Source organism: Diorhabda sublineata, chromosome 6 (genome assembly GCF_026230105.1).
Source record: "Diorhabda sublineata isolate icDioSubl1.1 chromosome 6, icDioSubl1.1, whole genome shotgun sequence".
NCBI classification, from domain to species: domain Eukaryota; kingdom Metazoa; phylum Arthropoda; class Insecta; order Coleoptera; family Chrysomelidae; genus Diorhabda; species Diorhabda sublineata.
In genome coordinates this window covers 36,170,648-36,185,633 of record NC_079479.1, presented here as the reverse complement: position 1 = coordinate 36,185,633, position 14,986 = coordinate 36,170,648, and the positions used below count along the sequence as shown (strand labels likewise).

Here is a 14,986-nt window from a genome sequence, read left to right as displayed (position 1 = left end):
TAATATCTTGAAACTCATACATGAATAATGCATCGTCAAGTCAGTTGTCAACATTAAATTAAGTAGTACCAACTTACTACAAGTAAATCGTTGAAAACAGATAAAATAACTTTTAATTTAGTTAATTAAACATAATTTATGATTCAGTAATTATCAAATTTGTTTATCTTATCATTATTATTATTATATTTCGACGTACAATAAAAATTTTCAAAACAGGATGTTGATTTCAATAATTTGAATTAACAGAATCAATTAGAATCAATTCGACTAATGAATAATAAACTTTTTCACATTAAACGAAAGAAAGAAAACCCTCTCGAAATTACTGGTGGAAATTCGGTTGTTGTACACCGAAACACGAAATAGAAATTAAGGATTTACCAATAGCTCAAGAAGGTAATGCCTCTATAGACGGAAGATACGAAAGAAGAAAAACGATTCATTTTTATTTAGATGCTTTACCAGATAATTACGCCACACCAAAAACTACCAACAAACCACAAGCTTCTATACTGAAGATGAAGGACGTAAAGGTAAATCAAACATATCTTGATTTGAATATTCATTTACCGTACAGGATGTCCCGCCAGTTAAAACTATCTGTATATGGCAAAATACTTGTGGTAGAATCATGAAAATTTCTACGTTTGGGTTTTCGGATACGATCTTTTTAACTATAATATTTTCAAAGATGGCCGACTTCCGGTTATACCGGAAGTCGATTGTAACTTTGTTATTTTATATAGAACATACTGTATATTAATACATTTTTGAAATCTACGTAAAATTTCAGTATACTTTTGTCTAAAAACTTTTTTCGAAAAATGGATACTTTTTGAGTTATTGAGTTTTTTGTAAAAAATTTGACCATTGCAGACCGTTATAAATTATTTTTTTACGAGAACACCATTAAAGATATTAAAATGGTTTCTACTCGGTTGTTTTTATCAAGGTCAGACGTATTTGAATCTATGTTGTAAAATTCCTCATTTTATACAGGGTGTATATAAAAAGTGTTCAAAGTTTAACTTCATAAATATCAAATTTCTTCATTTTTTTAAATAAAACACTCTGTATATTGATACATTTCTGAAATCTACGTAAAATTTTAGTACACTTTTGTCTAAAAACTTTTTTCAAAAAACGCATACTTTTTGAGTTATTGAGTTTTTTGAAAAAAATTTGACCCTCATAAATTATTTTTTTACGAGGATACCTTTAAAGATATGAAAATGGTTTCTTTTTAGTTGTTTTTAGCAAGGTCAGACGTATTTGAATCTATGTTGAAAAATTGTTCATTTTATACAGGGTGTATATAAAAAGTGTTCAAAGTTCGACTTCATAAATATCAAATTTCTTCATTTTTTTAAATAAAACACTCTGTATATTAATACATTTTTGAAATCTACGTAAAATTTTAGTATACTTTTGTCTAAAAACTTTTTTCGAAAAATGCATATTTTTTGAGTTATTGAGTTTTTTGTAAAAAATTTGACCATTGCAGACCGTTATAAATTATTTTTTTACGAGAACACCATTAAAGATATGAAAATGGTTTCCACTCGGTTGTTTTTATCAAGGTCAGACGTATTTGAATCTATGTTGTAAAATTCCTCATTTTATACAGGGTGTGTATAAAAAGTATTCAAAGTTTAACTTCATAAATATCAAATTTCTTCATTTTTTCAATAGAACCACCCGGTTTTTTCTATTTTAATACATTCAGAGACAAAAAATAACGCAAATTCATGTAAATTTTCCTACACCTAAACCATTACCACGACCAAACTTGCATGTTTTTAAAACATCCTCTGCAACTCTAAACATTTACAGAAAACATTTAATATCTGGATAACGGTAAGATTTAGGTATAGGAATTTATTCATGAATTTGCCTTATTTTTAACCCCTGAAGGTATTAAAATAGAAAAAACCGGGTGGTTCTATTTAAAAAAATGAGGAAATTTGATATTTACGAAGTCAAATTTTGAACACTTTTTATACACACCCTGTATGAAATGAAACATTTTTCAACATAGATTCAAATACATTTGACCTTGCCAAAAACAACCGAATAGAAACTATTTTCATATCTCTAAGGGTATTATCACAAAAAAATAATTTATAAGTGTCTGCAACGGTAAAATTTTTTCCAAAAAAATTAATAACTAAAAAAGTATCCATTTTTCGAAAAAAGTTTTCAGACAAAAGTATACTAAAATTTCACGTAGATTTCAAAAATGTATTAATATACAGTATGTTTTATATAAAATAACAAAGTTACAGTCGACTTCCGGTAGAACCGGAAGTCGGCCATCTTTGAAAATATTTTAGTTAAAAAGATCGTATCCGAAAACCTAATTATAGAAATTTTCATGATTCTACTATAAGTATTTTCTCATATATACAGATAGTTTTAACTCGTCATGGGACATCCTGTATAATAAGGTGTTCCGGGACTTGATGTAAACAATTCTTGTGAATGGAAAACGCGAAAATAACGCTGTGACATAAAAAAATTTCTCATACGACCCGTCGTTTCTCATTTATAATAAACATTTAAAAAACAAATAATTTTAATCTACTGAAGGCAGGGGCGGCTTAAGCCCCATGGTTAATAATACGTAACTTTTAAAAAAACAACTTGTACAATTTAATGAGAGCGAAAATGATTTTTTAACAAAAATTTATGGTTCAAATGCGTTCGCCATAAAGAAACATTTTGAAAAAATTTTACATAAATTGTAATTTAGTTACAGGAGGTATCAAAATACAATAAAACATAAAAATTTTTTGATAATTCAATTACTCAATACCACAAATTGCAATGTATACAATTGAAAATACCGAAAATTTCGTTTTAATATACGAGGTGTTACCAATAAAGTTTTCCAATACTTTAAACTTTTCGGGGAAATTTCTTGGACACGTCGATTTGTATTCGCGAATGCAGAGTGTGTCACGTGACTGTCAACATCAAATAAAAACAAAATAATAAAGAAAAAGCAAGAATCTGAAAGAATTCGCCACGTAATTGAATAATTCAATCACCGTTTTACAAAATTGATCTTTGCAACGTTGGAAATGAATAATTATGATAATTTTTACGCGTAATTCCCTTTATACGTCGTTAATTTTTTATCTGTTTATCTAATGATAATTTCCTCAATTTTTTTTTTTTTGATTACAGAGAGGTTTCCACGAAAATAAATTAGGACAAATTTCACCACCCACAAATAGATTAAAGGTAATCAAATTTTTCAATCTTGAACATAATTTATTCAAATATTTCACGTAGATGGTACTAAAAGTACTAAATTGTTGTTTACTATGTCGTCGAAGTAACTACGGTTGATTTTTGCTTGATTATTTAAAGTTGACGTGACGATTCGATTCTAGCGACTCTTATATCACGGAAATGGTGATTCTTAGAAAAAAAACCATCAGGACCTTTTTTGTAAAGAATTTCAAGATCTACAACTTTGATTTGAGGTTTTTTTTTGGTAAAACTCGCCGTTTTCGAGAAAAAACCTCGAAACTCCAGTTCACCACCAATATTTGACTTTCCCAGAATTTAACCTTCGTCTTTACGATGTGTGGCTATCAAATAACGAGACTTGGTACGAATTAATCTTCTCGACCCAATTCCAGATCTTCTTTTAATTTTTCAACGAAATTCGGGCGAAATATTGTGGTCAGTGTCAAATGTGTTATACCTAGTCCAGGACGGGCTTTAGGCGCGCGGTTTCGTTATTTAATAGACAGACCTCGTAGATAAAAGACGTTTTTTTGGTTTACTCGTTATAAAATAAACAAGTTTTTCGATATTTCTAGATATTAACAGTTTTTTCGACGTTGGATCAAGTTGGGGAAACGATTTTAAAGGCGGCCGAAAAATTGAATTTCGACGTGTCTCTGTCGAATTCGGATTTGACGGCTTTGGAGGAATACCAACAGAAATTACACGATTTAGTTATTATAGATACGAGGTTATCGAAAACAATCAATTACGACACTTTATGTCGGTAAGTAAATTGACAAATTTTCGTTTTTTTTTTTTAATGTTGAATTCGTCGGATCGATGGGAACAGAAGGGAAACTCACAAAAGCTTTCAAACCCCGAAATTCGAGGGTAATATCGGGAAATAATCGATAATATTTCGATTATGAAGTTTGACGTCAATATTCAAGTGAAATCGGACCCGTAATTTTTGCTCTAGTGCTACACTAACCATCGAAATCGATCTATTGAAGTGACAGTGACAATTGACGTTTAGTGAACAGCTCCGATTCGCCGGAAACGCGATTGCATTTGGAAAATACCAAAATTACGTGAATTTGGACTGCCGTGAGTTGTACGATAAGTCTGAGGGATGATTTTTTATCTTTTAAAGTGTTAGAGAACGAGGCGCTCAAAAAATAATCAAAAACATAGTCGACATATAACATTTTTAGATTTTTCGAAGACTTTATTGATGTGCTAAGTCCTAGTAGGATGTAAATGGGAAAATCCTACTAGTACGTTAGATTTGGTGGTTTTAAGGTCTCCAGGAGTTTGAGTTGCTGGCGAGACGGAGCTTGGAACCATTCTTGATGAGTACAGGATTGTATTTAACTCGATTTGGTACAAAACTATCGTTGTTTGAATCAGTTGAGCAACCAGCAACTTCCCTGTCCCCTTAAACTAATTCAATGTGAAAAAATATCCGTTGTAGTCCTCCAGGACTATTTTCATTCCTTAAATTTCATTATTTCCACGAAACTTGATCCCGTCGAACTTTATTTCCTTTTCCGAGGATACGCGATTCGTCCTGGTCGAAATTTTTGATTTTTTTATAATATTTTCGTTATTTTTTTTGTTCCACGTCCTTTCCAGTCCTCCAGGACTATTTTCATTCCTTAAATTTCATTATTTCCACGAAACTTGATCCCGTCGAACTTTATTTCCTTTTCCGAGGATACGCGATTCGTCCTGGTCGAAATTTTTGATTTTTTTATAATATTTTCGTTATTTTTTTTTGTTCCACGTCCTTTCCAGTCCTCCAGGACTATTTTAATTCCTTAAATTCGATTATTTCCACGAAACTTGATCCCGTCGAACTTTATTTCCTTTTCCGAGGATACGCGATTCGTCCTGGTCGAAATTTTTGATTTTTTTATAATATTTTCGTTATTTTTTTTGTTCCACGTCCTTTCCAGTCCTCCAGGACTATTTTAATTCCTTAAATTCGATTATTTCCACGAAACTTGATCCCGTCGAACTTTATTTCCTTTTCCGAGGATACGCGATTCGTCCTGGTCGAAATTTTTGATTTTTTTATAATATTTTCGTTATTTTTTTTGTTCCACGTCCTTTCCAGTCCTCCAGGACTATTTTAATTCCTTAAATTCGATTATTTCCACGAAACTTGATCCCGTCGAACTTTATTTCCTTTTCCGAGGATACGCGATTCGTCCTGGTCGAAATTTTTGATTTTTTTATAATATTTTCGTTATTTTTTTTGTTCCACGTCCTTTCCAGTCCTCCAGGACTATTTTAATTCCTTAAATTCGATTATTTCCACGAAACTTGATCCTGTCGAACTTTATTTCCTTTTCCGAGGATACGCGATTCGTCCAGGTCGAAATTTTTGATTTTTTTATAATATTTTCGTTATTTTTTTGTTCCACGTCCTTTCCAGTCCTCCAGGACTATTTTCATTCCTTAAATTTCATTATTTCCACGAAACTTGATCCCGTCGAACTTTATTTCCTTTTCCGAGGATACGCGATTCGTCCTGGTCGAAATTTTTGATTTTTTTATAATATTTTCGTTATTTTTTTTGTTCCACGTCCTTTCCAGTCCTCCAGGACTATTTTAATTCCTTAAATTCGATTATTTCCACGAAACTTGATCCCGTCGAACTTTATTTCCTTTTCCGAGGATACGCGATTCGTCCAGGTCGAAATTTTTGATTTTTTTATAATATTTTCGTTATTTTTTTGTTCCACGTCCTTTCCAGTCCTCCAGGACTATTTTAATTCCTTAAATTCGATTATTTCCACGAAACTTGATCCCGTCGAACTTTATTTCCTTTTCCAAGGATACGCGATTCGTCCTGGTCGAAATTTTTGATTTTTTTATAATATTTTCGTTATTTTTTTTGTTCCACGTCCTTTCCAGTCCTCCAGGACTATTTTAATTCCTTAAATTCGATTATTTCCACGAAACTTGATCCTGTCGAACTTTATTTCCTTTTCCGAGGATACGCGATTCGTCCAGGTCGAAATTTTTGATTTTTTTATAATATTTTCGTTATTTTTTTGTTCCACGTCCTTTCCAGTCCTCCAGGACTATTTTCATTCCTTAAATTTCATTATTTCCACGAAACTTGATCCCGTCGAACTTTATTTCCTTTTCCGAGGATACGCGATTCGTCCTGGTCGAAATTTTTGATTTTTTTATAATATTTTCGTTATTTTTTTTGTTCCACGTCCTTTCCAGTCCTCCAGGACTATTTTAATTCCTTAAATTCGATTATTTCCACGAAACTTGATCCCGTCGAACTTTATTTCCTTTTCCGAGGATACGCGATTCGTCCAGGTCGAAATTTTTGATTTTTTTATAATATTTTCGTTATTTTTTTGTTCCACGTCCTTTCCAGTCCTCCAGGACTATTTTAATTCCTTAAATTCGATTATTTCCACGAAACTTGATCCCGTCGAACTTTATTTCCTTTTCCAAGGATACGCGATTCGTCCTGGTCGAAATTTTTGATTTTTTTATAATATTTTCGTTATTTTTTTTGTTCCACGTCCTTTCCAGTCCTCCAGGACTATTTTAATTCCTTAAATTCGATTATTTCCACGAAACTTGATCCCGTCGAACTTTATTTCCTTTTCCGAGGATACGCGATTCGTCCAGGTCGAAATTTTTGATTTTTTTATAATATTTTCGTTATTTTTTTGTTCCACGTCCTTTCCAGTCCTCCAGGACTATTTTAATTCCTTAAATTCGATTATTTCCACGAAACTTGATCCCGTCGAACTTTATTTCCTTTTCCGAGGATACGCGATTCGTCCTGGTCGAAATTTTTGATTTTTTTATAATATTTTCGTTATTTTTTTTGTTCCACGTCCTTTCCAGTCCTCCAGGACTATTTTAATTCCTTAAATTCGATTATTTCCACGAAACTTGATCCTGTCGAACTTTATTTCCTTTTCCGAGGATACGCGATTCGTCCAGGTCGAAATTTTTGATTTTTTTATAATATTTTCGTTATTTTTTTGTTCCACGTCCTTTCCAGTCCTCCAGGACTATTTTCATTCCTTAAATTTCATTATTTCCACGAAACTTGATCCCGTCGAACTTTATTTCCTTTTCCGAGGATACGCGATTCGTCCAGGTCGAAATTTTTGATTTTTTTATAATATTTTCGTTATTTTTTTGTTCCACGTCCTTTCCAGTCCTCCAGGACTATTTTCATTCCTTAAATTTCATTATTTCCACGAAACTTGATCCTGTCGAACTTTATTTCCTTTTCCAAGGATACGCGATTCGTCCTGGTCGAAATTTTTGATTTTTTTATAATATTTTCGTTATTTTTTTTGTTCCACGTCCTTTCCAGTCCTCCAGGACTATTTTAATTCCTTAAATTCGATTATTTCCACGAAACTTGATCCCGTCGAACTTTATTTCCTTTTCCGAGGATACGCGATTCGTCCTGGTCGAAATTTTTGATTTTTTTATAATATTTTCGTTATTTTTTTGTTCCACGTCCTTTCCAGTCCTCCAGGACTATTTTCATTCCTTAAATTTCATTATTTCCACGAAACTTGATCCTGTCGAACTTTATTTCCTTTTCCGAGGATACGCGATTCGTCCAGGTCGAAATTTTTGATTTTTTTATAATATTTTCGTTATTTTTTTGTTCCACGTCCTTTCCAGTCCTCCAGGACTATTTTCATTCCTTAAATTTCATTATTTCCACGAAACTTGATCCCGTCGAACTTTATTTCCTTTTCCGAGGATACGCGATTCGTCCTGGTCGAAATTTTTGATTTTTTTATAATATTTTCGTTATTTTTTTTTGTTCCACGTCCTTTCCAGTCCTCCAGGACTATTTTAATTCCTTAAATTCGATTATTTCCACGAAACTTGATCCCGTCGAACTTTATTTCCTTTTCCGAGGATACGCGATTCGTCCTGGTCGAAATTTTTGATTTTTTTATAATATTTTCGTTATTTTTTTGTTCCACGTCCTTTCCAGTCCTCCAGGACTATTTTAATTCCTTAAATTCGATTATTTCCACGAAACTTGATCCCGTCGAACTTTATTTCCTTTTCCGAGGATACGCGATTCGTCCTGGTCGAAATTTTTGATTTTTTTATAATATTTTCGTTATTTTTTTTTGTTCCACGTCCTTTCCAGTCCTCCAGGACTATTTTAATTCCTTAAATTCGATTATTTCCACGAAACTTGATCCCGTCGAACTTTATTTCCTTTTCCGAGGATACGCGATTCGTCCTGGTCGAAATTTTTGATTTTTTTATAATATTTTCGTTATTTTTTTTTGTTCCACGTCCTTTCCAGTCCTCCAGGACTATTTTAATTCCTTAAATTCGATTATTTCCACGAAACTTGATCCCGTCGAACTTTATTTCCTTTTCCGAGGATACGCGATTCGTCCTGGTCGAAATTTTTGATTTTTTTATAATATTTTCGTTATTTTTTTTGTTCCACGTCCTTTCCAGTCCTCCAGGACTATTTTAATTCCTTAAATTTCATTATTTCCACGAAACTTGATCCCGTCGAACTTTATTTCCTTTTCCGAGGATACGCGATTCGTCCTGGTCGAAATTTTTGATTTTTTTATAATATTTTCGTTATTTTTTTTTGTTCCACGTCCTTTCCAGTCCTCCAGGACTATTTTAATTCCTTAAATTCGATTATTTCCACGAAACTTGATCCCGTCGAACTTTATTTCCTTTTCCGAGGATACGCGATTCGTCCTGGTCGAAATTTTTGATTTTTTTATAATATTTTCGTTATTTTTTTTTGTTCCACGTCCTTTCCAGTCCTCCAGGACTATTTTAATTCCTTAAATTCGATTATTTCCACGAAACTTGATCCCGTCGAACTTTATTTCCTTTTCCGAGGATACGCGATTCGTCCTGGTCGAAATTTTTGATTTTTTTATAATATTTTCGTTATTTTTTTTTGTTCCACGTCCTTTCCAGTCCTCCAGGACTATTTTAATTCCTTAAATTCGATTATTTCCACGAAACTTGATCCCGTCGAACTTTATTTCCTTTTCCGAGGATACGCGATTCGTCCTGGTCGAAATTTTTGATTTTTTTATAATATTTTCGTTATTTTTTTTGTTCCACGTCCTTTCCAGTCCTCCAGGACTATTTTCATTCCTTAAATTTCATTATTTCCACGAAACTTGATCCCGTCGAACTTTATTTCCTTTTCCGAGGATACGCGATTCGTCCTGGTCGAAATTTTTGATTTTTTTATAATATTTTCGTTATTTTTTTTTTGTTCCACGTCCTTTCCAGTCCTCCAGGACTATTTTAATTCCTTAAATTCGATTATTTCCACGAAACTTGATCCCGTCGAACTTTATTTCCTTTTCCAAGGATACGCGATTCGTCCTGGTCGAAATTTTTGATTTTTTTATAATATTTTCGTTATTTTTTTTGTTCCACGTCCTTTCCAGTCCTCCAGGACTATTTTAATTCCTTAAATTCGATTATTTCCACGAAACTTGATCCCGTCGAACTTTATTTCCTTTTCCAAGGATACGCGATTCGTCCTGGTCGAAATTTTTGATTTTTTTATAATATTTTCGTTATTTTTTTTTGTTCCACGTCCTTTCCAGTCCTCCAGGACTATTTTAATTCCTTAAATTCGATTATTTCCACGAAACTTGATCCCGTCGAACTTTATTTCCTTTTCCGAGGATACGCGATTCGTCCTGGTCGAAATTTTTGATTTTTTTATAATATTTTCGTTATTTTTTTTTGTTCCACGTCCTTTCCAGTCCTCCAGGACTATTTTAATTCCTTAAATTCGATTATTTCCACGAAACTTGATCCCGTCGAACTTTATTTCCTTTTCCGAGGATACGCGATTCGTCCTGGTCGAAATTTTTGATTTTTTTATAATATTTTCGTTATTTTTTTTTGTTCCACGTCCTTTCCAGTCCTCCAGGACTATTTTAATTCCTTAAATTCGATTATTTCCACGAAACTTGATCCCGTCGAACTTTATTTCCTTTTCCGAGGATACGCGATTCGTCCTGGTCGAAATTTTTGATTTTTTTATAATATTTTCGTTATTTTTTTTGTTCCACGTCCTTTCCAGTCCTCCAGGACTATTTTCATTCCTTAAATTTCATTATTTCCACGAAACTTGATCCCGTCGAACTTTATTTCCTTTTCCGAGGATACGCGATTCGTCCTGGTCGAAATTTTTGATTTTTTTATAATATTTTCGTTATTTTTTTGTTCCACGTCCTTTCCAGTCCTCCAGGACTATTTTAATTCCTTAAATTCGATTATTTCCACGAAACTTGATCCCGTCGAACTTTATTTTAGTAAAAACTTCGATTATACATAATAATTTTCGTTTGTTGAAAATTTTCACGCTTTCTACGCGATTCCGTTCGACGTTTTGACTTGTTGCTTTCGTATTGATTAATCCTTTTTGTATCCTTTCGGCTCGGTCCCGAGCCTGGATAAACTTCACCCCACATATACCCGAATACATTCAACGGAAACGTTCATAATCACAGAAAGTAAATTCCAAGCAACAGGTTCCATTTTATTCCTGAAAACGGAATGGAAAATAGGTGGAAAAATAAAAAAAATTTTAACATAAATTATCAAAAAGTTTTTCGGATTTTTATAAAAACCTCTGGTGGATGATAAACACTCGATTATATTTTTGGGAATTTAGAAATTGGACCATTTTACACATAACGCCCTATATATCGAATAAACCCCGTCGTCCTTAAGGATATCTGGTGATAAGGATCCCTCCTAATTGGAATTAACCACAAACTAATAATAATTAAACCCCCTCGGACACCGAGTCCTTCCAAATCCCCGCTCGACGTTCGCTCGTCAGGATATTCTGAGATTGAATCGACCGCAGGACACATTTAGTATAAATCCTTATAATGGAATATCCTGCAACGATGGTACAACAAACAACTAAAAAAATAACAAATTTCCCAGCGATTTTCCATAAGATCGATCTTCGTTGTTGGAAAATCGTTAATCGCCAAAAAATAATCCAACGGGGGTTAAATCTGGTTAATATGGTGTACGAAGTAACGATTCAAACTTTAATTCATCAATTTTGGGTCGGGTGCTTCTGGAAAATCGTTTTTTCCCGGCACTGGTTTATGATTTTCCTTCTGGATCATAAAAATCATACTGTCGTTAATTAAACTATAAAAATAAGTGAAAATTCATATCGGGGATCATTATCGGAGCGATTGCCTTAGGGAATTACCCCCTTGGGGAAATTTTTCTCCCTCGTTCGATTTCCCAAAGTATAACGCCATTTGGAGTGACGACTCAAAGTTAATTGGGTCTTGTGGAGTTAATGAAAGTTTTTTTCATACTTCGGATGGTAATAAGATGAAAAAATATAGTCCCGGAAAACTATTTTTTTAAAACCTTTACAACCATCTTGTACAAAATCCGAATTTTTGGTTGTTTGGTCCGACCATTGCGCTGCTGGACTTCGCAAATCGTACGGTCTCGTCGAAACTTACCTACCGAATATTTAACTATCAGTTTCACCCTGGTTGGAAAATGTTTTAGATCGAACCTGGTAGTTTTATGTGAATGCAAAAATTGAAATTTTCTATTCTTCGCAGGTCTATAAGAAATACGAGGGGAAATCAACACACTGTAGTTGTTGCACTTGTTAAAAAAAGGTAATTAATTTGTTGTTTTTTTTTTAAATTTGTTTTTTTCGGTAATGAAAAGGCTGACGAAGTTTTCGGACTTGTCGTAAACTTGTTGGACTAAAGTCCAAAATGGTGTACCAAAACTATGATCTGAAGGTTTGTTTGGTGGTTAACAACCACCGTTTCGAAATTTTTTTATAATTTATCTTCCAGGGAAACGGGAAACAACCCCGTATCGGTAAGAAAGAACAGGACCGGCTCGAGGACCGTATTTATAATAATTATCCCCCCCCGAAAAAAAATCTACTAAATCGGAATTTCCGTATGAAAAAAAAACATTTTCTATCAATAATTTAATAACGTTTAACGGAAAAAAATTTCCGAAAAAAAAATTATTTTTCGCGCCGATTTTACTAGTCGAAATTCGACGTATCGGTAAGAAAGAACAGGACCGGCTCGAGGACCGTATTTATAATAATTATCCCCCCCCGAAAAAAAATCTACTAAATCGGAATTTCCGTATGAAAAAAAAACATTTTCTATCAATAATTTAATAACGTTTAACGGAAAAAAATTTCCGAAAAAAAAATTATTTTTCGCGCCGATTTTACTAGTCGAAATTCGACGTATCGGTAAGAAAGAACAGGACCGGCTCGAGGACCGTATTTATAATAATTATCCCCCCCCGAAAAAAAATCTACTAAATCGGAATTTCCGTATGAAAAAAAAACATTTTCTATCGATAATTTAATAACGTTTAACGGAAAAAAATTTCCGAAAAAAAAATTATTTTTCGCGCCGATTTTACTAGTCGAAATTTGAACGTATCGGTAAGAAAGAACAGGACCGGCTCGAGGACCGTATTTATAATAATTATCCCCCCCCGAAAAAAAATCTACTAAATCGGAATTTCCGTATGAAAAAAAAACATTTTCTATCGATAATTTAATAACGTTTAACGGAAAAAAATTTCCGAAAAAAAAATTATTTTTCGCGCCGATTTTACTAGTCGAAATTTGAACGTATCGGTAAGAAAGAACAGGACCGGCTCGAGGACCGTATTTATAATAATTATCCCCCCCCGAAAAAAAATCTACTAAATCGGAATTTCCGTATGAAAAAAAAACATTTTCTATCGATAATTTAATAACGTTTAACGGAAAAAAATTTCCGAAAAAAAAATTATTTTTCGCGCCGATTTTACTAGTCGAAATTTGAACGTATCGGTAAGAAAGAACAGGACCGGCTCGAGGACCGTATTTATAATAATTATCCCCCCCCGAAAAAAAATCTACTAAATCGGAATTTCCGTATGAAAAAAAAACATTTTCTATCGATAATTTAATAACGTTTAACGGAAAAAAATTTCCGAAAAAAAAATTATTTTTCGCGCCGATTTTACTAGTCGAAATTTGAACGTATCGGTAAGAAAGAACAGGACCGGCTCGAGGACCGTATTTATAATAATTATCCCCCCCCGAAAAAAAATCTACTAAATCGGAATTTCCGTATGAAAAAAAAAACATTTTCTATCGATAATTTAATAACGTTTAACGGAAAAAAATTTCCGAAAAAAAAATTATTTTTCGCGCCGATTTTACTAGTCGAAATTTGAACGTATCGGTAAGAAAGAACAGGACCGGCTCGAGGACCGTATTTATAATAATTATCCCCCCCCGAAAAAAAATCTACTAAATCGGAATTTCCGTATGAAAAAAAAACATTTTCTATCGATAATTTAATAACGTTTAACGGAAAAAAATTTCCGAAAAAAAAATTATTTTTCGCGCCGATTTTACTAGTCGAAATTCGACGTATCGGTAAGAAAGAACAGGACCGGCTCGAGGACCGTATTTATAATAATTATCCCCCCCCAAAAAAAAATCTACTAAATCGAAATTTCCGTATGAAAAAAAAACATTTTCTATCGATAATTTAATAACGTTTAACGGAAAAAAATTTCCGAAAAAAAAATTATTTTTCGCGCCGATTTTACTAGTCGAAATTCGACGTATCGGTAAGAAAGAACAGGACCGGCTCGAGGACCGTATTTATAATAATTATCCCCCCCCCAAAAAAAATCTACTAAATCGGAATTTCCGTATGAAAAAAAAAACATTTTCTATCGATAATTTAATAACGTTTAACGGAAAAAAATTTCCGAAAAAAAAATTATTTTTCGCGCCGATTTTACTAGTCGAAATTCGACGTATCGGTAAGAAAGAACAGGGCCGGCTCGAGGACCGTATTTAAAATAATTTAATTTTAATATATAAAATACGTAGTTTGACTATTTATTTTAGCGTATACGAAAAGGACGACAATACGATAGGGTCCTTATTAGATTCCGGATACAACAGGGTGAGTACAATAAATCGAAATTTGTTTATTTCGTTTAATAAAAAATTCGGAAAAAACCGTTATTTAATAACCAGACCTCGTATATTCAATATCCGGTTTTTTCCAGTGTATGGTAGAAACGACAAACGTAGTAGCTTGTCTAAACGAACTAATTTTATTAAGACACAGCGACATTCGACCCCTAGCCCAACATACCACCACTCAGGGTCTTTATTCGGCTCTAGATAAATGTAGGGACCTAGTTATCGTCACCGACGATACTTACAAACTACAGGTATACCAATAAATAACTTTCAAACAAAATTTTTATCGATTTCCGGGTTATACGGGGTGTTCCAACTTATTAAATTCAGTATTCTGTTTAAATCGATGTCGATATCGAGGAATCGGGACACTCTGTATAATCCGGAAGTGGATAATGTGAAAATTCGTTTAAAAACAAAGAATTTTCGTCAACAAAATTTTTTTATAACTCTTACAGTTTTTGAGAAAAGTATAATAGTTACTTTACGTTCGACACCCTGTATTATAGCCGTCAAATTTTTCGTTTTGGTCACGATGCTCAAAAAAAAATGCGTATCAAACCACGTGATATGTTTTTTTGAAGATATATTACGTCCCAAAACTTTGTACGATGTTTCTTTTTTTTTTGGACAAAACTCATAACTTGGACAATTTGCTGGAAATTACGACGGTTCAATCGAAAAAAAAAC

At 33.0% G+C, this 14,986-nt stretch overlaps 1 protein-coding gene across 5 annotated transcripts in view; it reads left to right on the top strand.

Moving 5' to 3' along the window:
* LOC130445098 (high affinity cAMP-specific and IBMX-insensitive 3',5'-cyclic phosphodiesterase 8) overlaps positions 1-14,986 on the top strand; it is a 44,806-nt gene that overhangs the window by 18,546 nt on the left and 11,274 nt on the right. For 2 of the 5 annotated variants that reach the window (XM_056780603.1, XM_056780606.1), the window contains 5 exons: positions 3,193-3,249; positions 3,837-4,027; positions 11,880-11,939; positions 14,216-14,273; positions 14,380-14,547. In XM_056780603.1, the coding sequence (XP_056636581.1) occupies positions 3,193-3,249; positions 3,837-4,027; positions 11,880-11,939; positions 14,216-14,273; positions 14,380-14,547 (534 nt within the window). Of the gene's footprint in view, positions 1-306; positions 537-3,192; positions 3,250-3,836; positions 4,028-11,879; positions 11,940-14,215; positions 14,274-14,379; positions 14,548-14,986 lie in introns of all 5 variants that reach the window. The other 3 variants (XM_056780602.1, XM_056780604.1, XM_056780605.1) reach the window with 3 other exon arrangements.